This window comes from Schistocerca cancellata, chromosome 1 (genome assembly GCF_023864275.1).
Source record: "Schistocerca cancellata isolate TAMUIC-IGC-003103 chromosome 1, iqSchCanc2.1, whole genome shotgun sequence".
NCBI classification, from domain to species: Eukaryota; Metazoa; Arthropoda; class Insecta; order Orthoptera; family Acrididae; genus Schistocerca; species Schistocerca cancellata.
Genome location: NC_064626.1, coordinates 704304809 through 704331189, shown reverse-complemented (window position 1 = coordinate 704331189; position 26381 = coordinate 704304809). Strand labels below are relative to the sequence as shown.

At 41.4% G+C, this 26381-nt stretch overlaps 1 protein-coding gene across 3 annotated transcripts in view; it reads right to left on the bottom strand.

Annotated features, from left to right (window-relative positions):
* Positions 1 to 26381, bottom strand: part of LOC126184665 (cuticle protein 21-like) — an 86706-nt gene that overhangs the window by 5665 nt on the left and 54660 nt on the right. Inside the window, exons 1-2 of one of the 3 annotated variants that reach the window (XM_049927166.1) lie at positions 6635 to 6673; positions 935 to 1064 (exon numbers count right to left, since the gene is read on the bottom strand). The exons of the other annotated variants lie outside the window; for them this stretch is intronic. Of the exons in view, the coding sequence (XP_049783123.1) occupies positions 935 to 1064; positions 6635 to 6646 (142 nt within the window). The 5' untranslated portion in view covers positions 6647 to 6673. Of the gene's footprint in view, positions 1 to 934; positions 1065 to 6634; positions 6674 to 26381 lie in introns of those variants that run through there. 3 annotated transcript variants of the gene reach the window in all.

Below are 26381 nucleotides of genomic sequence, written 5' to 3'. Positions count from 1 at the left end.
ATGGACAGAAGATGCAGCACAGTGTGAGAGTGAAATGGCGTAGCAATTGGAAACGAACTCCAAAGTTGAAGTTTGCGAGACAGTACGATTTTTGTGGGCAGAACGTCTAAATTGCACACAACTTCACCATGTAATTCCAGCGGCGTTTGAATCAAATGCAATATCCCATTCAGAAATAGTGAAATGGTGACAACAAGGCTGCACATATGTAGGTTATGCTGACATAGAAGGAAGGAAGTTCTTGCACTATGCGATTTTCATCCTTTCAGCAAGCTTAAAGAACATCTGGGGGAGGGGGGGGGAGGGCATTTTCCAGCGATAATGACGTTCACTCAGCGGTTCTCGAATGGCTCCATGACCATGGATCAGATTCCTTTCGTCAGGAGGTTTGAAAGATCGGTAGATGTTTATCATCGTTGTTTACAGTTATGTGGTGACTATGTTGAAAATAGTATCATTTATGTCACTTTGAAGTGTACTGCAACATTAAAAAACATTACACGGCTTGCCATAGTACTTTGTAAAGTACTTTCTGAAGTGCCATTGTAACTAGTCACTCTCCGTCTCAAGGAGATATACCATTATCTTCTCCCTCACTGTAATGTGACGTTGTATAGGAACATACAAAATTGAGTGTTCAGTTGAAGCACAAAACAAAGAGAAATGCAGAAGATAACAAATAAACGTGGAGTAAACCTTTATCGTACGTAGGTGTAGGTTACTGGAACATCTGTCGGAGCAATGAAGGGCACAGTAAACAGCATAAATTGTCACAAAGTATCCACCACAATGAATGAATTACGAGCATGTGCGTATTAAAGCACTCCATAGATTAATGGCTGTAAAATCTCGGTGGAACGGCCCCAAAACTCTTTACTGCTGGAGCGTTAAATCAAATACAGTCACTTCATCGAGAGAAATTTGCCAACGTTACCTGTGAGTCCGAGTCCTGCGTTGTAGGGCAGCGCACCACGCAGAGCGGGGGCTGCCGAGTACGAGACAGCAGGAGAACCCAGGTATCCTGCGTTCGCTGCGCCCAACAACGCGCATGCGCACAACAACGCCTGAAACAGGATATCCAATACATCTATCAGGTTTTCATATAAAAGTTGTGCTACTCTGATTGACATAGCACCGCCTACCAATAAGTAGAGGTACACACATTCGTTTCCGAAGTTGTTTCATTCCTACATTCAAAGATAGAAGATAATAACCTGTGACTCTCAGCATAAAGAAGTACAACACTGGCAAGTAGACTTTTTTTATTTTGTTGCGATACTCTTTCAAACGAACACCTTCTGTATGCTTGGCATTTTGTTAGCTGCAATATTTCATCAGTAGTTTGTCATTACTACTTCTGACTCACCCCGAATAGTTACAGAATGAATACATTTTTGAACTGAAACAGTGTTATCCACTTGCTTATAATTATTCGCATCTTTATGGGTGAAGTAAGAGACCGTCTCTGAGCTTGTATCAAATTTACATATATGTTTTGCGAATGACGACGCTAAACTGCCGTAACGTTGTGGTCCAGCATTTGTTCTGTTGAACTTACTGGTAACTTAGTCACCAGTCCGAAAGTTAGCAAAGAAGGACTCGTTCACCAAGACCACCAGGTTTCCAGTTTCGTGCCGAATGGTTGGGCATATTATAAGTGATAGGGTTTTGGACGTAGAGTCAGAGTGACAGATTTCCAGAGCGACAAACGAAATGCACATAATCTCAGACACACGTCTCTAAACTTCCTATACCACAATGACGCAGCTGGTAGTTACAAGGTGGAGATTACCGCAAGTAAATTGATGAATACACAATATGGAAAAACTATTAGTTAAGGCTGCACGTGTGCGACAATCACTGCACAGTTCCTATTCACTCTCTTGTTCTCATAATATTACAGTTGTCTAGAATTTGAGGTATCACTGCTGAAGGGACCACATATGAAATCCAAGAAAACACCGTGGTGTCAAGTAGATAGATCACTGTTTCGGAGTAGGCAGAAGTTCACGTTATCGTAGGGCTCAGTGTAAGAGGGAACTAAAGCGTAATTTGTATCTATGGTTTTAGATCCTCCCTTTGACAGCCACTATCCTGACGAAGAAAATAAAGAATTTTGTAGAAAGATTAGAGTTTTATACCAGTTTCAATTGACTTTTTTTATAGATTAGCTCAGCGTGGTTGGTCGGGGATTTTAGTTCAGTATAGTACGATAATGTTATACTGTTACAAAAAGGAGAAAAATTGAGGGTGAACAGCCATTATAATTCAATATGTTTTTCAACAAAAACAGCTTGAATGAGACTGAGATGATTAAAGCTTCGGCCAATTGCTGTAGAGAGAGAAAGAAATCGTAGTGACCTTTCTGGTTGAGTGCCTCGCAGACGGAGAGTCATCATAGTCGAAGAGAGAACATAAGCAGCAAACAGGCACCGATTATCAGAATTTTCAAAAGCAGATGCAAACAAGAAAATGAAGAAGTTATTTTGAGTCGACGTCTGAAACAGTGTGCGTAAAGGAAAGATAATTGCTAGATAAAGAGAAAGAGAAGAACTTAGAAGAGTGTGAAATGCGGTGCTACTGAAAGGCGCTATATTTGAAATTATATTTATAGTTCCGAGTTACTCAAATCCCCTGGTATAAATCTTTGAATTAGAGACCACTTACGAAATCTACGTGTCTTTAACGTACACCAGTAATCTTACTGGTGAAAGTGGAGCTACAGTTTACGTGAAATTCGAACCACGTGTCGTGTCTGATGAACCTTCACATCACTGAAAGCTGAAGGGTAGGTTAAAGACAGATTGAAATACTCCGTGCTCCGACCGACATTCGATCCCGCGACCTTCCGGTTATCGAGCCACGCGCTTTAGAGCAGGACCATCCCGTCTGAGTACAGATTAAATTGCTAGATAAACTAGTAGACGTAATAAGTGAGGTCTTATATTAATGGAAGAACTTTGTTTAATCACAGCAGCGCAATACTGTAAGAAAGTCAAATTCTGGCAACAATACGGCTTAAAATGTTCACAAATATGCGGAAGCAGAACAGCATTTGAAATGAATGCTACTTATATTACGCAGTTGGCTAATCGCGAATATGAACTGCGTAATATTAGCCGGCCACATGACGAATGATCCACGGCACCAACTTATTTGCGAACATATAAATAGTTGCATTACGAATGCAAAGACTGGAAAAGAACATGCAAAAAAGTTAAAAATATAATCAGGAAAAAGGAAAAACGTTGTGCTGATGAAGTTTTAAATGTATTACGCAAGTTTAATTTAGGTAAAAGCCCAAAACTCCTACTTGTATAAAACATTGCTATACGAAAAGTGGGGGTTTGTTGTATTTCTTCAAGTATTTCACAAAGAGACAGTGATAGGAAGGAGCTACAGTTGGTAAAAATTGTCGTCACTTACTGTAATGAGCAAAAAAGTTACTGAAGTCGGTAAATGCAGATTGAAATATTTGGAGAAGAATGGAAGAGTTGACGAATAGCATCAAAACGCCAGAAGACCGAAGGTTCCTTTAAAAAATAAAAAAGACCCAATCGTTTCCATGAAGAGACACGATGCCACCTGAAAGGCTGGTGGTTATGTAAAAATACAGTCTCAGTGGTTACCATAATTTTCAATACTTTCCTTCAATATGTAGATGACGAATCCTTTGTTTGTTAATCTACTTTACAACTTGTTTTAACTATACTTGCATGCAGTTCACTTTAATATATGTATATTTCGGTGATACTCAATGCAAAAAAGAAAACTGCTCATAATCTCCTTATTACTATCACAACTTCAACATCTCCCCACCAACAGCTACGAAGGCAACGATGAATGACAAAAATATTTCAAACACTGCAATGATATCGTATCTGTGAAACTTGCTCGGCACCATAAAAAGGGAGCTGACGGTGTCAACGTTTTCTGGAAGATGCATGCATTTCTAGGCACTCGTAGGTATGATTAATGCCATGTCTTAACTGTAATTCAGATCTTAAGTTTCTGTAACACTTACGTAACATCGTACGTCATACATTTATGCCAATAAAAAAGAAAAAAGCTGTTTCACACATTCACGAGAACTTAAAACAACAACTTGACGTTTCAGGCCAGACACCTATAGCGTGTGATGCTCTTTGAGCTGAGTCACTCGTGTGTCCTTCAGAATCGACTTAGCTTCCCTTTCTCTCCTTTATACCCTTTGTGCCACCGGTTTGTAGTCAACACAGAAGAATTCGGACCAAAATTTCGTAGTGAAAGCTGTAAAGCTACGAGTAAGCCCATTTCACCAGTCCTAATGACTGAGTTATAGATACCCTGTCAGAGCTAGACAGAAGCCTTGCTTCCAGTTACGGTACTATAAACGTCTATACTTTCTGAAACGATGTATTCATTATCGGGAATTGAAAAAGAGAAATTAAGCTAATGTTGGTGAGACTTCATCAGTAAGGACACCGCTGTCGGAAGGCCAACGTATTTTTTTTTTCCCAGCCCAACCCGAGATTCTGAGACTTTGGTATTATGTTATGATGATACACAACTATACACTGAGTACCACCTTACGGTGTGTGGCGGAGGGTACTTTGTGTACGACTGTCTCTTCTCCTCCGTTTTCCGTTCCAGTCGCAAAGAGCGACCGTTGGTGAACCTCCGTATCTTTCTAATTTAAACCTCATGATCTTTTCGCGAGATGTGTGTGGGTGGAAGAAATATGTTTATTTGTTCTCCTAGGTACGTACGCTCTCAGAATTTCATTTGCGAACCACGCTTGGACACATACCAGTGCCGTAATTTTCTGAGCTTATCTGGATCTTGTAACTTTCTTTTTCAGTCCTGCCTGGTAAGACTGTCAGACTGACAAGAAATGTTCAAATATCGGCCGAATTGGGTTTTTTTTATAAGCTATCCTCTTTTTGCGTGGACTACAACTTGTTTTACGTGGCCGTTGCAGGTAAAATCGTTCCCAGGTATTTAACGGGCGTGACTGCTTCCATTGGTCGTTCAACAATTTTGAAATCTAAAAGTAAGGGGACTTTCCTACCATTTACGTGCAGTACATTATATTTGTTAATGCTGAAGGTCAACAGTCAATCCTCACCCAAAACACCGACCCTCTGCAGGACTCCCTGAATTTCGCTACAACTTTCTATCGACGTGACTTCTACGGGATATCCACGATTGCCAGTGGATAGGATAAAGCTAGCTGTTGCGTAGTCGTCTCCTATGAGAAGGATGTCCTCTTGCCTTAGTGAATGACAGTTTCGGACAGGAGCTACCATTTGCAGTTTATTTTTCTGCTGTGTACAAAAAAACCGCTGGAGATTTCAGAGGGTCCCAGGAAAAAAAAAAATGTGTACGGAAACTCGTACCCGAAACCGTCATCCACCGAGGTCTTTCTGCAAAGGAGATAGTTGCATATTCTCCACTGGCGACTGATTGGCAATCAGTGGCGATCACTGAATGACAAACAACATTGCAAGACGTTCCGACTACGGTCCGTCAGTGTGCAAAATCGTTTTCTACTGAAAGGGTGGCCTATCGGCAGGGGCGTCGGTAACTATAACTTCGAGGCCTTCTTGCGTCGGAAGACGTTTCCGGACACGGTTTTGTATCCTCGATTTGTTCCTCAACACACCCTCTACAACGCCTTCATTTTTGTCGCAACATTTCTGGGTCACCTTGTGTGCGTGAATTCCTAAGGGACCAAACTGCTAAGGTCATCGGTCCCTAAACTTACACACTACTTAAACTAAGCTAAACTAACTTACGCTAAGAGCAACACACACACACCCATGCCCGAGGGAGGACTCGAACCTCCGGCGGGAGGAGCCGCGCAGTCCGTGACATTGGGACACCATGTAGACGGGTTTGTACGACAGCAGTCATCAGAGAACGGCACCAAGCCTTCTGACGTTACTCGCTAAATCATTCACGTGTACCATGAACAGTAACATTATGTTACACAAATCACTGCTTTTACATGTGAAAATTTCTCTGCATTAAGAAAGACATGCAGTGTCCTATTTGCATCGAGTTATTGAGTCCAACCATAAAGCAATGAAACTGATAAATAGTGAATTCTGCCTCATAGGAATACAACACGACCCTACTATCCAATAACTAGTCTACAGGAGTGGCACTATTACTACTTGTGAAGACAGTTTCATCGAAGCGCTTACCCTGCGTATCTGTGTAGTCATTCAGAATCTACATAGTTACTTCAATAAGCTTCATATGATGCATGCCACAAACGGTCTGGGAATAACAAATTCGCATCCACCAGCTCAAACGGGTATCTCTTGGAAATCTCGTGTATATAGAAACCGATGGCCGTGCGGTTCTGGCGCTGCAGTCCGGAACCGCGGGACTGCTACGGTCGCAGGTTCGAATCCTGCCTCGGGCATGGGTGTGTGTGATGTCCTCAGGTTAGTTAGGTTTAAGTAGTTCTAAGTTCTAGAGGACTTATGACCTAAGATGTTGAGTCCCATAGTGTTCAGAGCCATTTGAACCATTTAGAAACCGTAATGAAATGATCGTATGGTATTGTTGGTCAGGAGGCCCCATCCGGGGGAGTTCGGCTGCCCTTTCGGTCAACAAATAGCTATATCTACACCCAGCGGCTCACCTGGAGAACCATGTCGGCTTGTGGAGACGACTGGTGGGCGACTGGCCCCTGCAGCAGCAAGCAGCCTTTTTATAGTGACAGAGGTGGGCAGAGCTTCCATCTGTCCCTGCCGGGGATCTTTGAGTGGCAGACCGGACGGCGGTGACGCAACACCTGGTAGGCGGAATCTGGAATCTGGTTCGCCGCATCTGCCACGCCTCGCGACCTCTCGCACCGTCCGGCAGCCGATCTCGTTCTTCTGCCTCCGGCGTTTGGAAAGGGAGGTGACCTTGGCTTTTCACTCTGCTACTGAAAGGAAGATGAGGAGCGTTCAGCATCACTGTCATGTCGGACCTAATGGTAGGGAAAGGTGAGGTAAACTGGCCAGGGCAGGAAAAGCGGCCATTGCACAGTTTTTGCCCTGAATAGTGCTGCTGCCTGGCAAGAGGTGGCCAAACTAATCTTAATACACACCATCACTGTCCTTTGTAGATCTGTTCTATCATTTTCAAGTAAATACTTTTCTGATTTTGAGTTGTCTGATGTAACATAAGTGAGTAATACGTTTTTAGACTATCAAAGTTTAAAATGTCTTCCTTGTTGCTTCTTTCTGTTTGATTGTTTTATCTGCAAGCCACTAACCCCCACGAACAATACGAGACTGGAGTAGAAGGGAGAACAGATAGAGGTACTCAGAGTACCCTCCGCCACACACCGTCAAGTGGCTTGCGGAGTATGGATGTAGATGTAAATGTAGATGACGCCTAGTGGGGAAAAGTGGTCACGTTACTCGTCGGAAAATGCGGCCGAAGTGTTTACCCCAGCAAGGGGTACTTCCTGCCACATATCACGCATATCGCTACAGGTCAGACTAACTTCTAAATTATTTTATATACAAAGCTAACCTCCGTCTTTCTATCGCCTTGTGACGATTGTGGATTAGTTAACGTGTTGTGCTTTAAAACCGTCTCTGTTCTATTACATTTGCCCCAAAACATAAATCCAATTAAATACGATCTGCTGCAGCCTCATGGCATTGCTTCAGAATCTATGGCATCAAGATACCCAGAAACATGTCCGCAAATCAGAAAACAAACAGGGGATTCTCTTGCAGTAGCAATGAATAAAAGCCCTGTTCACTTCCGCTTAATTACGACTGAAATGAACGGTGTACGTCGTGCTCCAAAGGCATCTACTCCGAAGAATGATTGAAATCTGTGAAATGTAAGTGCTGCTATAACCTAATCGCCGATGCTCAGTGCTTTTAGCAGTGACGATAAGAAAATGAACTTCGATAAAAGTAAAATGTAAATAAAGAATGAAATGGGATCACTGTTATTCGCAAAATATGGAAAGAAAGTTACCAGTTTCGTTACTGAATAAAGAAAATTAACTTTCAGCAGCTGAAATGAGAAAAATTACTGTTTCCGTAATTACTGATTCGTGTTACTGGTGAATTTGTGTAAGAAGACTTGGTTTGTTGCCAGGTGAAAATAGAACGAAATTGTTAAACGTTACGTTAGCACAGCTTCAAATGGATATGTCACAGTGGTCAAAAACATTTCAATTAAATCGTGAAGCATGGAAACAATTTAGTAATGACTAGAGAAGAACGAAATTTCACTAACTGTGAATGGTTACGTAAAATTCTGAAATTGTGACGCCATTCTCTGTAATGCTTACTGTCGTTAGTTTTGTGCACAAGGGATCTATACTTATTCATTGCCAAATACTGTCATTTAAACCGGAGAACATCATAATGATGAGAGCCATATTCAAGAATCACTAATATGTAATTCACAGTTTCGTAATCTGCAAAGCTAAGTTTCAATTGCACAATGAGTCTAAATTCGAGAAATAATTTTGCTGACTTCTTGATCTCAAACAACTTCAACTTTCACTTCAACTTATTCACTAACAGCCACTGAAAATCACTTTGTACAGTTACCATTATTTGCTCAAGGCTTAAAAACTCTTCTGAGTGATTGCAGTTGCCTAAAATGAAAACTTATTTACCATTAAAAATACTAAAAATGCCTTTATTTAATTTTACTTTGTTAAGCACTGCTTTTGAAATTACTGTTCAAATTTCCAGGCGTAAACACATTTGTTCAAAATGGTTCAAATGGCTCTGAGCACTATGGGACTTAACATCCATGGTCATCAGAAGTTAGAACTACTTAAACCTCACTAACCTAAGGACATCACACAACACCCAGTCATCACGAGACAGAGAAAATCCCCGACCCCGCCGGGAATCGAACCCGGGAACCCGGGCGTGGGAAGCGAGAACGCTACCGCACGACCACGAGCTGCGGACTAACACATTTGTTAATTACTGTCTTGCAGACAATTGGAACTTTAATTACTGTTACTTCTTTCAGCATAGCAAAAAGCCACTCCCCGATTTGTTGTTTTATTAGACTTATATTGTGTCTGGCGCAGTTGTTAGATCGGTTATCAAGATTTAAGTGAGTTTGAACATGGCGTTATAGTCGGCGCACGAGCGACGGAACACAGCAGCTCCGACATAGCTATGAAGTGAGGATTTTCCCCAACGACCATTTCACGAGTGTACCGTGAATATCAGGAATCCGGTAAAACATCAAATCTCCGACATCGCTGATGCCGGAAAAAGGTCCTGCAAGAACGTGACCAACGACGACTGAAGCGAATCGTGACAGAAGTGCAACTCTCCAACAAACTGCTGCAGATTTGAATGCTGTGCAATCAACAAGTGTCGGAATGCGAACCATTCAAAGAAACTTCAATGATATGTTCTTTCGGAGTCGAAGGCCTACTCGTGTACCTTTGATCACTGCTTGACACAAAGCCTTACGCCTTGCCTGTGCCCGTCAACACCGACATTGGACTGTCGATGACTGGAAACATGTTGCCTTGTCGGACGAGTCTCGTTTCAAATTGTATGTACCGGTATGGAGACAACCTCATGAATCCATGGACCCTGCATGTCAGCAGGGGACCGTTCAAGCTGGTGGAGGTTCTGTATGGAGTGGGGTGTGTGCAGTTGGACTGACACGGGACCCCTAGTAGTCTAGATACGACTCTGACGAGTGACACGTACGTGAGCATCCTGTCTGATCACCTGCATCCAATCATGTCCATTGTGTATTCCGATGGACTTGGGAAATTCCAGCAAGACGATGCGACACCTCACACGTCCACAATTGCTACCGAGTGGCTCCAGGAATACTCTTCTGAGTTTAAACACTTCCGCTGGCCACCAAATCCCCAGACATGAACATTATTGAGCATATCTGGGATGCCATACAACGTTCTGTTCATAAGAGATCTCCACCTCTTCGTACTATAACGGATTTATAGACAAACTTGCAGGATTCATGGTGTCAGTTCCCTCCAGCACTACTTCAGCCATTAGTTGCGTATGTGGCACGTCGTGTTGCGCCACTTTTGCGTGTTCGCGGAGGCCCTACACGATACAGTTACCAGTTTCTTTAGCTCTTCAGTGTATATATGGGTGAGCTTTAAAGTGTTGTGGCCAAGTTGTTCCGAAACGAAGGAGAAAATCAGAAAATCGAAAACGTTTTCACACATAATTTGCAGTATTCATAAGGGGACATAAGATAGTGGCCGTTACTTGTCCTTAAAATACCATTCTCAATGTATTTTTCAGGGTGAAATTAATTTTTTTTCTGATGATGTGTTTTTTCTACAGAAATGGAAAGGGAATTCAGTTCTGAGTATAAAAACTATAGTACATTTATCCACTAGGGGTGATATATTTTGTGATATTGGACAAATAAGGCAGCAAATGGTTTTTACACACTTTGATTTTACTGGGAGCCATTTACTTACAATACGCATACTTGTACACTGCATAACTGTAATTCACGTTTATATTACAACAATTTCAATTTAGTAAAGTGAAGACCATTAACTTCGACGAATTTCCGAAAATGCGTTCCAAAAGACAGTTGAACATGCCTCAACATTTCTTTACTGATTCCTGCAGAGATATTCTGAATTTGTTGACACATATTTTCGGGTGTGGTTAGCATTTATTGGTAATCTTTGCTGTTAATGGATCCCCATAAGATAAAACCTGGAGACGTGAGATTCGGGCGAGCGAAGTGGCTAATTGACAGGCCCACTACGTCCTGTCCACCGATCAGGATAATCTCTGTTTAGTATTTCTCGCGCTATAGCTGAGTAATGAGATCGGCAATCATCGTGTTGATACCACGTGGCACACAGTTCCTCAAGGGGCGCATCTTCAAGCAACGCTGGAAGTTCTACGTCAAAAACTTTCAGCATTTCTGGCCATTCAGTTTACCTCCATTGAAGTTTGATCCAATGATACTTAATCCCAGAATTAAGCACCAATCATTTACACTCCACTGCCTTTGATGCTCAGTTTCCCGTATCCATCTTGGATTTTCCACTGAGGAATAATACATACCTTTCTCAATTTGTACTGGAGCCCATTGCCAGAATTCAACACGATTCTCGAAATCATCCCCGTGAAAGACTTGATGGAGACCAATGTTCAAAAATGGCTCTGAGCACTATGCGACTTAACTTCTAAGGTCATCAGTCCCCTAGAACTTAGAACTACTTAAACCTAACTAACCTAAGGACATCACACACATCCATGTCCGAGGCAGGATTCGAACCAGCGACCGTAGCGGGCGCGCGGTTTCAGACTGTAGCGCCGCCGGAGACAAATGTTATACGCATTGAACTTATTACGCTTAAGTATATGAAGAACACTCCTTCGAGAAATTCTCGAATCATGTTGAAATTAACGGGCACCTACGTGAGGATTAACGGTAACTGCAGCTAATACAGTGACTTCCGAATATTCCCCAGCAGCAGTTCTTCTTCGATAATATTTTCTTGGTGCGACACCTCCCGATTCAGAGAATGTGATCGCAAGTCGTTGAAACTTCTTACAGATGTCTCTCTTCTGACAGGACAACGTTATCCCTGTAATTTGCAAGCTGCTCCAGCGTTCATCAAACCGAAGTGGTGCTCACTGAGAACAGTATGTACTTTTCTTATGAGGTTTAAATTGGCAATGGATGAACTCATAGCGATGTCAACAAATCTGTAAACAAATGAGTATTGTTATGGGAATAGAAATAAAAGATCAACAAACCAGCTTACGTCAACAAATGAATTTGCTTCATAAAAATACAATAACAAAATAAAAACAGAGAGAGAGACGTATTTGCTGCCGTATTTGTCCAGTACCACATGACTTATCACCCATAGCGGGTAAATATACTACAACTTTTAAATTCAAAATTGAATTCTCCTCCCATTTGTGGAAGAAAACATACCATATTATTTTAAAAAAGTAATTTGACCCTAAAAAACATTGAGAATGGCATTTCAAGGACGAATTACGGTCACTCTCTTACGTTCCTTTATGAATACTGCATATTTTGTAAGAAAACATTTTCGATTTTCCCTTTAGTTTCGGAGCAACATGTTCGCAACACTATAAATGCCTCACCCTACTGTATCTTATTCACTGGGATTTTATCGGATTAGTAAAAATGGATAGGATGGAATCTACGTTGGTAAACTGTCTTCGGTAGAACTGATAATCAACACTTTGAAAAATCTTGCGACTATTCAGTCACAAAATTAACTACGATGCTGGCTAGCCGTATAAAGACTAATGAAATAACTAGTTGGATCTTAATTCGTGCTGAGTCGTCGTCGGTGCATGTAAGGCACTATTCGTTGACAATGTGTGATACAGGCTCTTCTTCTTGCAGATCCACAATAAATAAAATTGGACCCACAGTAATCTTCGCGTTAATTGGTATCCTCTTACACTGATTGTACTGTACCCGGTTAATGCCTTATACTGTGCCTGGCCACACCAAACTTCCGCCGAGCCTTTACGTACTTTAGCACCTCTGCCTTATGCCCACGTCTCAAAATAAAAACCACGTCGGTATTCTCTGCACTGTTCTCTGTACGCGACCCTACTCAAATGTTAACATCTCTACACAACTGTATACTGTTCTGCTGGTGCGCTCGCACGCCCAGCGATATAATGCGATTGTAACTTTTCAGTCCTCTTCAACAACAACGTATAACACTTACTAAGCCGGCGTACCTACATACAACTAGCTTACATTTAATATTCATTTAATTTTACGATAGAAAAGCAGTATAATATTACAGCATTTCACACGAAAAATGTTAATACAATTTTTACAACGTTTGTTTCACAGAAAAACACACACCATAACAGCGAAATCGAAAGGAAAAATACGAGTAAATTGGTAATCTACATGTTTGTTGTATTACATCTGGACACGTTACTCATCTAGGTAGGGAAAAGTTGTCACTATGTAAGCCTTAAGAAATTGCGTATAGTTCCTATTGATTATTTTCCTTTTGCCATAATAATTTTTAATGTGGCACCTTACAGCAGGTAATTCAAAGCATGTAAGCGGCGAGCTTCCACCAATAACCACGGATTGGTGAAAATTCAGTTTCCCTCAAAGCGACCACTTTCTCCACCTTCCCCTATACCGATATTGGTCAGAGGTTAAAGACTAAATTATTGCTACACCTGTGCTTGTACAGGACAAATATCTCAATACACGTGAAGCAGTTGTACAATACACGGCTATAACTCACATTTTAACTTATTTGTTATTTTTCAATAGTGTGTAGGAAGCAAACCGAAACACACATTCACATGAAACAACGTGTGTAGCGGTCAAAACTGTAGCTGTTTTGCAGAGAAGAACGATTTATAACTTCGTCCAGCCATAACGGTTTATGTTTTCGGTGGTTTTTCGCCAACACTGTACGAAAATTACAGAATTTTTTTTTTTAAAACAACTCTTCCTTGTTCAAGCGACCTAATTCTACTACTCACACGTCGACACGGTGTGAAACAGGAAACTCTTTCGAGAACATGCAGTGATAAAAGGTGTTGATATATATGAAAGCGCGAATACGCTCAAAATTTACGGAGAAAGGTTTCTGCGTCACCAGAACGTGTGCTTGCCTGTATATAATCCGGCATGTGGTATTAGGACGAATGTGATTAGAAAAAGAGTTGATTAATTTTTCTCGTTTTTTATTTTAGGCAAGCAGCGATGAATGGTACTAACGAATTTTAGAATAAAGTGCAGCTAGACAATCTTTTCGAAGGTAGCACTCCGCTCCTAGAGAAAAATAAGAAGAGAATGTTTAACGTCAGCCTGGACGCCAACATGCTCTAGGCTGCTTGGCTGCAAACATTTGCTGCTTGTCTACACTTCTCGTAAACTCAGCTGTATGAGAAATGTTGCATAAACAGGAGATATTCTTCTAAACTGCCGTTCTTATAAAACTGGAGTTTCGTCAAAATTCTACCCAAACGTAGTAGGCTTATAAAATTACATTCTTATGAAGTTTTCCATCGCTATTAATCGTTGACCACTAAATTCTTCCTACGTTCTCCATCGGATTTCATTGAGAGATATTGGTTGGACTTTCTGTTTCATCGTATTCTGGTTTCTTCCTTGAGTGAAGAATTTTTGTTAACTGGAGGCCTTCCAGTAGACAATTTTCTATTGAAGAAGCGAACTTCCCTTCCATCGATATAAGAATGTTACGTACACCATATCCGACTATAATCCTTGGGGGTCTCCTTGAAAAACCATCAGCTTCTTTTCTTAAATTTCCACAGTGATATGTTGATACTCGTGGAACGTCTAAGCTTGATTATTTCTTACCATTAGATATTATATGCTTCGTGTGGTACATCTACGTGAATCATTTATTACCACTAAATCTGATAATGCTTACAGTTATTCTTACAATCTCCTACTTACATTTCACTGACACGTTACGGCCGTCCTAGTGGCATTAGGAGTGTCTGTGTGGGCATATGATGGAATGGAAAATAAATATGAATGTGAACCAAAGACTGTGGCGAATTCGTATATGCAGAACGGTTTTGCTATTATTGAGAGTTATCTTTTATTAACTCCACAGATTTTACATACAAAAGCGTAATTTGTGCAAGTACTACACTGAAGTGCCAAAGAAACTGGTATAGGTATCCGTATTCAAATACAGAGATACGTAAACAGGCAGAATACGGGGCAGCGGTCGGCAACGCCTAAATAAGTCAACAAGTGTCTGGAGCAGTTGTTAGATCGATTACTGCTACTACATGGCAGTTTATCAAGATTCAAGTGAGGTTGTACGTGGTGTTATAGTTGGCGCACGAGCTATGGGACACGGCATCTCCGACATAGCGATGAAGTGAGGATTTTCCCGTACGACCATTTCACGAGTATACCGTGAATATCAGGGATCCGGTAAAACATAAAATCTCCGGCATCGCTGCGGACGAAAAAAGATCCTGGAAGAACGGGGCCAACGACGACTGAAGAGAATCATTCAACGTGACAGAAGTGCAACCTTTCCGCAAAATTGCTGCAGATTTCAATGCTAGACCACCAAAAAGCTTCAGCGTGCGAACCATTCAACGAAACATAATGGGTATGGGTTTTCAGAGCCGAAGGCCGGCTCGTGTACCCTTGATGACCACACGACACAAAGCTGTACTTCTCGCCTCTGCCTGTTAACACTGACATTGGACTGTTGATGACTGGAAACATGTTGCGTGGTCTGAAGAGTCTCGTTTCAAATTGTATCGAGCGAATGGACGTGTGTGGATACGGAGATAAACTCTTGAATCCATGTATCCAGCATGTCAGCAGGAGACTGTTCAAGCTTGTGGAGCCACTGTAATGGTGTGGGGCATGTGCAGTTAGAGTGATTCGGGACACCTGATACGTCTAGATAAGACTCTGACAGGTGACATGTACGTAAGTATCCTGTCTAATCACCTGCATCCATTCATTGTGCATTCCAAAGGAATTGGGCAATTCCAGCAGGACGACGTGACACCCAAAAATCCTGAATTGCTGCAAAGTGGCTCGAGGAACACTCTTCTGAGTTTAAACACTTCCGCTAGCCACTGAACTCCCCAGACGTGATCATTATTGAGCGTCTCTGGGATGCCTTGCAACGTGCTGTTTGGAAGAGATCTCCACCTCCTCGTACTGTTACGGATTTATGGACAGCCCTGCTGGATCCATGGTGTCAGCTCCCTCCAGCACTACTTCAGACATTAGTCGAATGCATGCCACGTCGTGTTGAGGCACGTTTGCCTTCCCGCGGGGGCCCTACATGATAATAGGCAGGTCTACCAATTTTTTTGGCGCTTCACTGTGTTTACTAATCACAGGTGTTATCAAGCAACCCACATCCTCCACATCCAGGTCATGCAGGTGAATGAGGCTGATTCTGTTGCCATCTGAGGTCCCTCGCACCATGGTGCGTATTTTTCAGTCTCATCCTTCTAATTTATCTTGAATTTTCATTTTTTGGGTGTCAAATCTATCGTTAATTTCATCAGTTTGTTCTTGCATAGTGGCATCATTACTATTAATAATATCCATTTAACTTTTTAAATCTCTAATTGCATTTCTCACTACAACTACTCTTGAATCTACTTCATCAGTTTGTTTACTGATCTTGACCCCTTGTGGCCTAGAGGTTCTAAGCGCTACAGTCTGGAACCACGCGATCGTTACGGTCGCAGGTTCGAATCCTGCCTCGGGCATGGATTTGTGAGATGTCCTTAGGTTAGTTAGGCTTAAGTAGTTCTACGTTCTAGGGGACTGATGACCTCAGAAGCTAAGTCTCATAGTGCTCAGAGCCATTTGAACCATTTAACCCCTTGTATTTGAATTTGCTTACTAACCCCTTGCATTTGAATTTGTTTACTTTGTGTTTTCTCAAGTGTTTTAATTTTGTTGTTAATGTCACTACTCAATGCTTTCATTTGATGACCCTGTGTTGTAATTTGTTTGTTAATGCTGAAATCTGAGCAGCCAACATTTTTAGCAATTCAGTCATATCTAATGGCTTTTCGAATTCCTGTTCTGATGTGTCCACACATTCAAATTCTGCCGGCCGGGGTGGCCGAGCGGTTCTAGGCGCTACAGTCTGGAACCGCGCGACCGCTACGGTCGCAGGTTCGAATCCTGCCTGGGGCATGGATGTGTGTGATGTCCTTAGGTTAGTTAGGTTTAAGTAGTTCTAAGTTCTAGGGGACTGATGACCTTAGAAGTTAAGTCCCATAGTGCTCAGAGCCATTTGAACCATTTTGAACCATTCAAATTCTGCTCCTCGCGACTCACTCGTTTCACTTTTGACCTTCAATGAATTAAACATATCCATCGATTCGTTGACATAACCACTGTCTTCTATCGTGTCATCTTTCCTGCCTTTCTTCATCTGCGACAAGTTCATTATTTGAATCTGATCGTTTGCGCGTGTATGATACTCCACGTCTAGTAGCATCATCTGTATTTGCATCTAGCAAACTACTGCTGCCTAATGCACTCTGTACTTTCCCGTCCTTTTCGTCCTGGTCTACTTTCGTTTTTGTATCCATATTTACTTTGTTACTATTTTTATCTTTAACTTTCAGATCTGATAAACTTTCTACTATCTAATTCGCCTGATATATTACAAGTCCGTGCCGCTGGACATTCAGCACACGTCTTCCTATTGTTTTTCGCCCAATATTTACGTTCTGAACTATTATTGCAATTAATTGCCTCCTCAAGCTTCTTTCTGGCCGCACATGGGGTCTGGACCCCTCCACTGTCGTCCACACTTATAAATCCCTCATCCGCCCTATCCTCTGCTGTGCCCATACCGCCTGGATCGCCGCCCCTCCTAATTTCTACAAATCCCTTCAAATCCTGGAACGCCATGCGCTCCGCCTCGCCTATCACATCCGCCTCCCCTTCCCCACACGGATACTGTATGACTTAATTCCGTTCTCACACCTCCTCCTTTTCCGCGAACGGATACGGATCCTTAACACCTCCCACAAACTTGATCCCCATCACCCACTTGTCTCTTCCATCCTGTCCCTCCTCCATCTGCTGCCATGCCTGCAGTCCCACATCCCACCTGCTCTCCATCTCTCCACACTCCGTATCCCTGCCCAAGGTGGCTTCGCCAGCTACCCCTCCCTGATGATGCCCTCCTCCCCTCCATCTACCCCTCCTACCAAGTTTGACCCTCCCCTTCCTCCCCCTGTGTTTTTTCACCAGGGCACCCTCTCTCTCTTTTCTCTCTTCTCTCTTCCTCCCTTCCTCCCCCCCCCCCCCGGGCTACCACAACCCTCTCCCCTCCCCTTCCCTTCTCCTCTCCCACGGGCATCAACACCCCCCCTCTCTCCCTCCTACCCTCACCTCTTCCCTTTGGCAGGTCCCCAGCTTTGTTGCATGAACAGTGCAACTTCGTGCACCCGAGATCGTCGCCAGTGCTCGTGTGTCTCTTCGAGTCAGTGCTTCAGTGTTTCTCCATTTGTGCTCCTCCGTTCACGTGTGTAAATTCGTTCTTCCCCGTTGTGTTTAGTGATGAACGTTTTTTATTCAAACAGTGCGCCTGTGAACGGCTTTATTTGTTTTACTATGTCTGTCTCCCGATTTTGTCCACCGTATTTGTTTGATTTTCTGTCTTTCTGTTTCCTGTATATGTTCACTGTGCCCGAAGAGCGGCATACATAGGCCGCTGCCGGCCTACCTTTATTGTAAAGGTTTGAAAATAACAATAAAGAAAATAAATTGCAATTACAACTGGAAATAAATGTCCTGCCATGCGGCGCCAAGTATAACACCTATGCGTACGTTGTGCCAAATATGGCTTTTACATACAATAAGCGTTACCCTCTGGGAGGAACTTTGAATTGTTTGACCATGTGTTCCCCTAATGGACAGAGGGTATCAAACATAAATTTCGTTACTATGGCAATTAATAGAAAGCTGAAAGACTTTAATTTAGGAAATAATAAAAGTAGTGAAAGACTTCGTGAATGAAATAAAAAACGGTCGCTGGACTAATTGGACTAATAATTTGGGAACATTAAGTTCAAAGAATGTAATTATAATTTTGCAAAAAGGACTCTCATTACTTCTCTCTTTGTAAAGTGCAATGAACACACACAACAGGCGAACGAACTGAACAGTGATTAGCAGTAGTTATCATTCGCATAAATTATCAGAATGATAAATGATACTTAATGCCTGTTAATAATAAGCGTCATCTCAACCATTAACCAATTCAGCACCAAATAGTTATCAAAGACATCACGAGACAGATTAAGATAATCATCAGGAACAATCATTGTATAGACAAGTGGGATAGTGAAGTATTGAGGAATGGCGATGAAGTTCGATAACGAACAGCAAAATAGGCTCTTCGGTAGAAGACGAATGGGCATCCCTAAAAAGGACAGTTACAGAATGTTGACAGACAAATTTACTTACAAGGAAGGCAGCTGTGAAGGAATCTTTAATAGCAGAAGAAACAGTTAAAAGTGACTGACGATAAAAGAAAATACAAACAAATTTAGGAGAAGTAAGCTATACAGTAATGTTACTTAGGAATGAAATCAATAGGAATTGCAGGCAACCCAAAGGGAAACGGCCACAGGGAAACTGTGAGGAAATCGGAAGGGAATAGACATCGGAAGGAAACATTTAGCATACAGAAAAGTCATGACTCTTGGTGAAATTTAAAATACCAGGTGATCAAAAAGTCAGTATAAATTTGAAAACTTCGGTAGAAGACGAATGGGCATCCCTAAAAAGGACAGTTACAGAATGTTGACAGACAAATTTACGTACAAGGAAGGCAGCTGTGAAGGAATCTTTAATAGCAGAAGAAACAGTTAAAAGTGACTGACGATAAAAGAAAATACAAACAAATTTAGGAGAAGTAAGCTATACAGTAATGTTACTTAGGAATGAAATCAATAGGAATTGCAGGCAACCCAAAGGGAAACGGCCACAGGGAAACTGTGAGGAAATCGGAAGGGAATAGACATCGGAAGGAAACATTTAGCATACAGAAAAGTCATGACTCTTGGTGAAATTTAAAATACCAGGTGATCAAAAAGTCAGTATAAATTTGAAAACTTAATAAACCACCGAATAATTTAGATAAAGAGGTAGAAATTGACACATATGCTTGGAATGACATGGGGTTTTATTAGAACCAAGAAAAGCAAAGTTCACAAAATGTCAGACATATGGCGCTGGACAGCATAACGTCAGTGACTGCGCATGATAATCGTGTATAAAAGGAGCTGTAATGAGAGAGAGAATCAGATGCGCCAGCAGTCACAGCATGTTGACGTTACCTGAAAAGGCGCTTTTAGTGAAGCTGTATTATCAGAATGGGGAAAGTGCTAGTTCAGCGTTACAATCCTATCGCCGTAGGAAGGGGATTCGAACGGGTAAAGGTCCGTTGACAAATGTAGCTGTGGCGAGAATGATTTCAAAGTTCGAAGCCACGGGTTTTTTGGACGATAGACCCCGTAGTGGCCGACCGAGCACAAGGCGTAATGCTGCTGAGACAGTTCAGGAAGAAATGGAGACTGTAGCGGGTTCGTGTATGCACGGGGAATTCAGCGCTCGTGCAGTCGCACGTCGCACCGACATTCCATACACTACTGTTCGGTTGGCACCGAGGCGTACCCTCCGATGCTATCGGTACAAAATCCATCGGCATCCTGAACTGTTACCTAGCGATTTAGTGAAGCGGAGGGCATTTGTGGTGTGGGCGTTTCAAAAGATGGCGGAAGATGACGATTGGTTGAGTAACGTGTTGTGGACCGACGAAGCTCATTTCACGCTCCGAGGGTCTGTCAACGCCCACAACTGCAGAATTTAGGCTACCGAAAATCCTAGAACTGTCGTGGAAACTCCATTGCACGACGAGAAAGTCACGGTATGGGTTGGATTTACCACATCTACCGTTATCGGGCCTTTTTTCTTCGAGGAAATGCGTAATTATGATTTTGTACCGGTAACTGCTACCGTGACGGGTGAGACGTACTCTGCTATGCTACAGAATCGCATCATCCCCAGCCTGGCTGATAAACACCTGCTGGAGCGTACGATGTTTATGCAGGATGGCGCTCCACCCCATATTGCTAGACGCGTGAAAGACCTCTTGCGCGTGTCGTTTGGTGGTGATCGTGTGCTCAGCCGCCACTTTCGTCATGCTTGGCCTACCAGGTCCCCAGACCTCAGTCCGTGCGATTATTGGCTTTGGGGTTACCTGAAGTCGCAAGTGTATCGTGATCGACCGACATCTCTAGGGATGCTGAAAGACAATATCCGACGCCAATGCCTCACCATAACTTCGGACATGCTTTACAGTGCTGTTCACAACATTATTCCTCGACTACAGCTATTGTTGAGGAATGATGGTGGACATATTGAGCATTTCCTGTAAAGAACATCATCTTTGCTTTGTCTTGCTTTGTTATGCTAATTATTGCTATTCTGATCAGAAGCGCCATCTGTCGGATATTTTTTGAAAGTTTGTATTTTTTTGCTTCTAATGAAACCCCACGTCATTCCAAGCATGTGGTCAATTTTTACCTCTCTATCTACATTATTCCGTGATTTACTCAGTTTTCAAATTTATACTGACTTTTGACCACCCAGTAAGTACATTAACGTTAAGAATGCATAAGGAATTTCACTGTTGAAGGAAGAGAAGAGAGAGGACAGGTAGAAAGAGTGAACTGAGGTCCTCGACAAACGGGAGTAGCTGACGGATGATGTGATCAAATAAGATAAAGCGTAGAGCATCCAGTACTAGAGTTAAAGCAAAATGGATAGATAATACTTCTGCAGTTATTATTTAAATCATTGGGGAAGTAAGAAGCAAACTACTACTCAAATTAGTGTGTAGGATCTACGAGGCTGGGGACGTACCACCCTACTTATCCAAGTTTTGCTCCATCTGGTGGCACAGTTGTTTATGTTTCAAAAGAGATAACAAAGGCTTGTGGTGTGTTTTTATCTCTTCAATTAAATTTCACGATTTTGCATGTGATTTCAAGGTATACTACTGGTTAACAACTTTTTCATGTGCCTGGTTTCTGTAACCAGATTATTTATAATAGATTTCCAGAAGGCTTTTGACACTGAACCACATAAGCGGTTCGTAGTGAAATTGCGTGCTTATAGAATATCGTCTCAGTTATGTGACTGGATTCGTGATTTCCTGTCAGAGAGGTCACAAATCGTACTAATTGATGGAAAGTCATCTAGTAAAACAGAAGTGATTTCTGAGTTTCCACAGGGTAGTGTTATAGGCCCTATGCTGTTCTTTATCTATTTAGGAGTCAATCCGAGCAGCAGTCGTAGGCTGTTTGCAGATGCTGCTGTTGTTTATCGTCAAGTGAAGTCATCACAAGATTAAAAAAAATCGCAGAATGCTTTAGAAAAGAAATCTGTATGGTGCGAAAATTGGCAATTGAACCTAAATAATGAAAAGTGTGAGGTCATCCACACGAGTGCTAAAAGGAATCCGTTAAACTTCGTTTACACGATAATCAAATCTAAAGGTCGTAAATTCAACTAAATAACTAGGAATTACAATTACGAATAACATAAACCGAAAAAACCATAGAAAATGTTGGGTAGAGGGCAAACCAAAGTCTGCTTTTTATTGTGCAGAACACTTAAGAAATGTAACAGATCTACTGAAGAGACTGCCTACACTTTGCTTGTCCGCCCTCTTTTGGAGTACTGCTTTGCGGTCTGACATCCTTACCAGATAAGATCGGCGGAATATATCAAGAAAGTTCCAAGAAGAGCAGTACATATCGCGAAATCGTGGAAAGATTGTCACTGACATGATACAGGATTTGGGATGGACATCATTAAAACAAACGCGTTTTTCGTTGCTACGGAATCATCTCACGAAATTTAAATCACCATCTCTCTCCTTCAAATGCGAAAATATTTTGCTAACGCCGACCTGCACGGGGAGAAACGATCATCATTATAAAATAAGGACAATCAGAGCACGCGCGGAAAAATAAAGGTGTTCCTTTTTTCCGAGTGCTGTTCGTGACTGGAATTACAAAGAATTATTGTGACGGTGGTTCGATGAACCCTCTGCCAAGCACTTAAGTGTGATCTGCAGAGTATCGATGTAACTGCAGATGTAGATGTAGAGGTTGTGTTTTGCTCACCGTAGTTTGTGGTGGAAAGTGTAAATGCTCTTCCAAGATGAAGTCAGATCTCCTTCCTATTTTTGCATTAGTGTTATCAGTGCTCTCTTAGTTTTCAACTATTCACGACTCTTTCAAAATATGGTAATCTGTCGGTCACAGTTTGTGATAATGGATGTCAAATTAAACACCTTTCAGAAGTCTAGTCTCCAAACTTGTTTTATTTGGCTATCAATTTCAGCGTTTTACTACGCCACCTTTAGGTCCCTGACCGACGTATAGGAAGGTTCTACATTGGTTCTGGTCAAAACAGGGGTTTTCGGCAGAGGATGGGTGAAGTGATCGCTATAGCAAAAATCAACTAATACCAGTATTGCTGACCCTGTTTTAATCAGAACCGAGTTAGAGTCTTCCTCCTCGTAGGTCATGGAATGAAGATGGCGTAGTAAAGCGCTGAAATTGATAGCCAAATAATACAACATTGGAAACTAGACGGCTGAAAGGTCCCGTGTCGAACAGCCGAGTCCCGCAGCCATCTCTAAAAAGATGGACATAGATTTGTGATAATTTTGTCAAATGTTTTACACACTCCACTGTATTTGTGGCTGTATGAGCATGTAAAATACAGAGTTGTTTGATGTTATTTCCTGTTTAGTTTCCTTCTTGACCGGAGGTAGGATCCATTCTCAGCAAGCATGCAATATAATTTTATTACATTAACAGAACATTCTTCTTTTCACTTCTTCATGGTGATTGTGCTACTTGATTTTCTCGATGGATATAATTTTATATATTGTGGGAACCTATTCCAGGACCACTGATCTTAGGCAAAGAAACTAAAATATCAGTTGTAGATATCTCTCCAACTTTTCAGCAATCACTGTATGCATGAAGCATTCATATTTTACTACCTTCCGATATTTATCGTATGATATACGATCGTTTGTGGATTATTATGGAATACGCAGTACTCTTGTAATTTTTCTATCTTCTTTTCGGCTTATAAACTGCTTTAGATACGTGATTGCAAGTTCTATCTAAATATAAATTCACTTCCCTGTACGGTATATCGTGGTCCTTCAGTCAATAGTGTCTCAATATTTTCCTCAGCTCCGTCTTCGCATTCCTCCTTCAACATTTTTAGCGCTGGACCAGTATCTTGTTCTGAACTGACATTATTTAGTATGTTTACCTTTAATGAATCTTATCTTCACCTAGTTAACAACATAGTTAACACGGAAATTTTCTGTTGTAGTTGTAATAAAACATAAAATATTGTTTTTCAAACCAGAATTTTTGCGGCGTTAGAGATCACCACATTAATCGATCTTGTGTTAATTTGTGTTTCGTCAGAAAAGGTCCTTACAGTAGTATGTTCTGCCAAGATATAATAATAAAAATTTTTGAAACTCTAAATTATCACCACATATTTCCTTTTCTTCACAGCATTTTTCCCACGCTGCCAGGTATCAGCTGACAATATCGACCTTTCTGTGTTTATCGTGCCATCATATTTTTAAACTACTTCATTTGTCTACAACAGCTATTATCGCTGCTGACTGTCTTTCGCAAAAATTTTAGCAAGCTATTGTGGTGGAGAGTTCGTACACTGCATAATTTATACTTCATTATCTAGAGCACATCCCCTTTTTCCCTCAGTCCCATGTCAATTGGACATCCTTTTTTAATGATATCAGTAAATTCAAATTGCTTATACAGTGGTTGCTGAACAATTTATCACTCAATTTACAGAAGCCAATAAATGGTTTCCATTGTCCGGCAAGCAGATGCAGGGAACATTTCAGTAACTTCGTTTGCTTTCTTGCGATTCCTGACCCTTCAGACTCATAACTGAAGCCAATTTTTCTAACGACTTGCAAAGTTTGGACCAAAATTTCTAAGTGTTCTTACCAGGCATTAGTAATGTTCAATATATCATTGATCTGCAAGGTCACCTTAATCGACGAATCGTCTCCCAGAATCCTGCCGAGAGCTCCTATTAAAGCAGACAGTGAAAGCTTCAGTCGAAAAAGAATTTATTTTTACTGATATAAGGAGGCAGAGCAGTTTTCCGAGATCCGTCAATGACTACTTACCAACCTTCAAGAGAATGTGATACATTTTCTTCTTTCAGCAGAAAAGGCGATCCTTCACGCTCTTAGTTAAAGAAATATCGTCCTTTCGAAGACTAGCTGTGTGTACCCGAAGACTTGAAGCCACACAGCGTTGTTTGGATCGTTATTTACTTTACTTCTTCAGAGATAGGTCTAACTGTCTAGTACGAGGAAAGGCATTGTTTTTCATTTTTGTAGCTACTGGTATCATCTAGAAACTGCAAAGAGTATTTACTGTTGCAGTGTGAGACTAATATTGTGGATGTCAGTATGTATTCGTTTGGCATATAACAGTAAAGAAGATTAACGATACATTAATTACATTGGTGCGAAAAATAATAACTGTCTGTCATCAAGTTCTATAAAGCTGTTAAATGCCAAAAATCTGAATGCCTCAACCTTCCTGTGTTTTCTCATAAAAAATATTTAATCACTTTTGACATGAAGTCTCTTAGCAGACCTGCAGCAGTAACAACGGAAATACACTAGTCTTCGTCAGCAGTATAATCTTTACTAACATCTCATCGTCACACGCTTCAGGATATCCCCATCGTCAGATCTGTCGAAAACACTATACAGTCCCAAAATTTTGAATGATAACACCATACATGTTTGTAATATTCTTTAATATCTATTATGTAAATAATCGAATTCGGATGTAATATCAAGGTCAGACACAAAGATAAAATTATTTTTCTGTGTCTTTTGTGGGAGCAACGACTTAGGACACATTAAAGTAATGAACGACATCACAAATTACAACTGTTCGCACAAGGAAAGTATAAACTGAGCAGAATACATTAAACTTTGGTGACATATTTCAAGGGCACGACTGAACAGGATAATTTTGTCTCAAACAGTTATAATACAACAAGTAAGATACATGAAGAGACTAAACTAGTAACTGAAATAACTACAAATATACAAAGTGAAACCACAGTAACTGAAATACAGTAAAATATGTTGCTTATACGGGGATTAGTAATTCACAAAATACTCCAGATGCGTTTACTTGTAGTATCTGCAATTAGAAGGGATGAGTAAGGGAACTGTATCTGATCGTTCAGCAACAATTCTGGCCAAATAACTATACGTTTATTAATTTCGCTTTTTCCAAGATGGTTCATCTTCATCCCTTTGAAAGTCTCCATGTTGCACCTTGTAACTGTGGCCTTCATCAAGCAGATAGTTTGCGAAGCTAGAGACCCCATTTCTAAGTCTCCAACTTCTGTGGCATTCCTTCAAGTGGATGGATATTGCCTTGCCAAACTGGGATGTATAGAATTTGGCATAACTACACAGTCAAGTCACTTTAGTGTCACTACCTGTCAAAAGCCTGAATAATCACTTTTTGCAGCATGGACGTGAGGTAAGAGAGTCAGTGAGGTTCTGGAAGGTACCAACAGGGATGAGGAGCATTTCCGACTCCAGTGCAGTGGCCAGCTGCACTAGGTTTCTCGGCTGACGATAAACAGCGTGACAGTCCGGTAGATGTTGTCCCACAGACTGTCGATTGGGTCTAAATCTGCGGAGTTTGGTGGCCAGAGGAGCACGGAAAACTCATCCTGGTGACCTGCAGGCT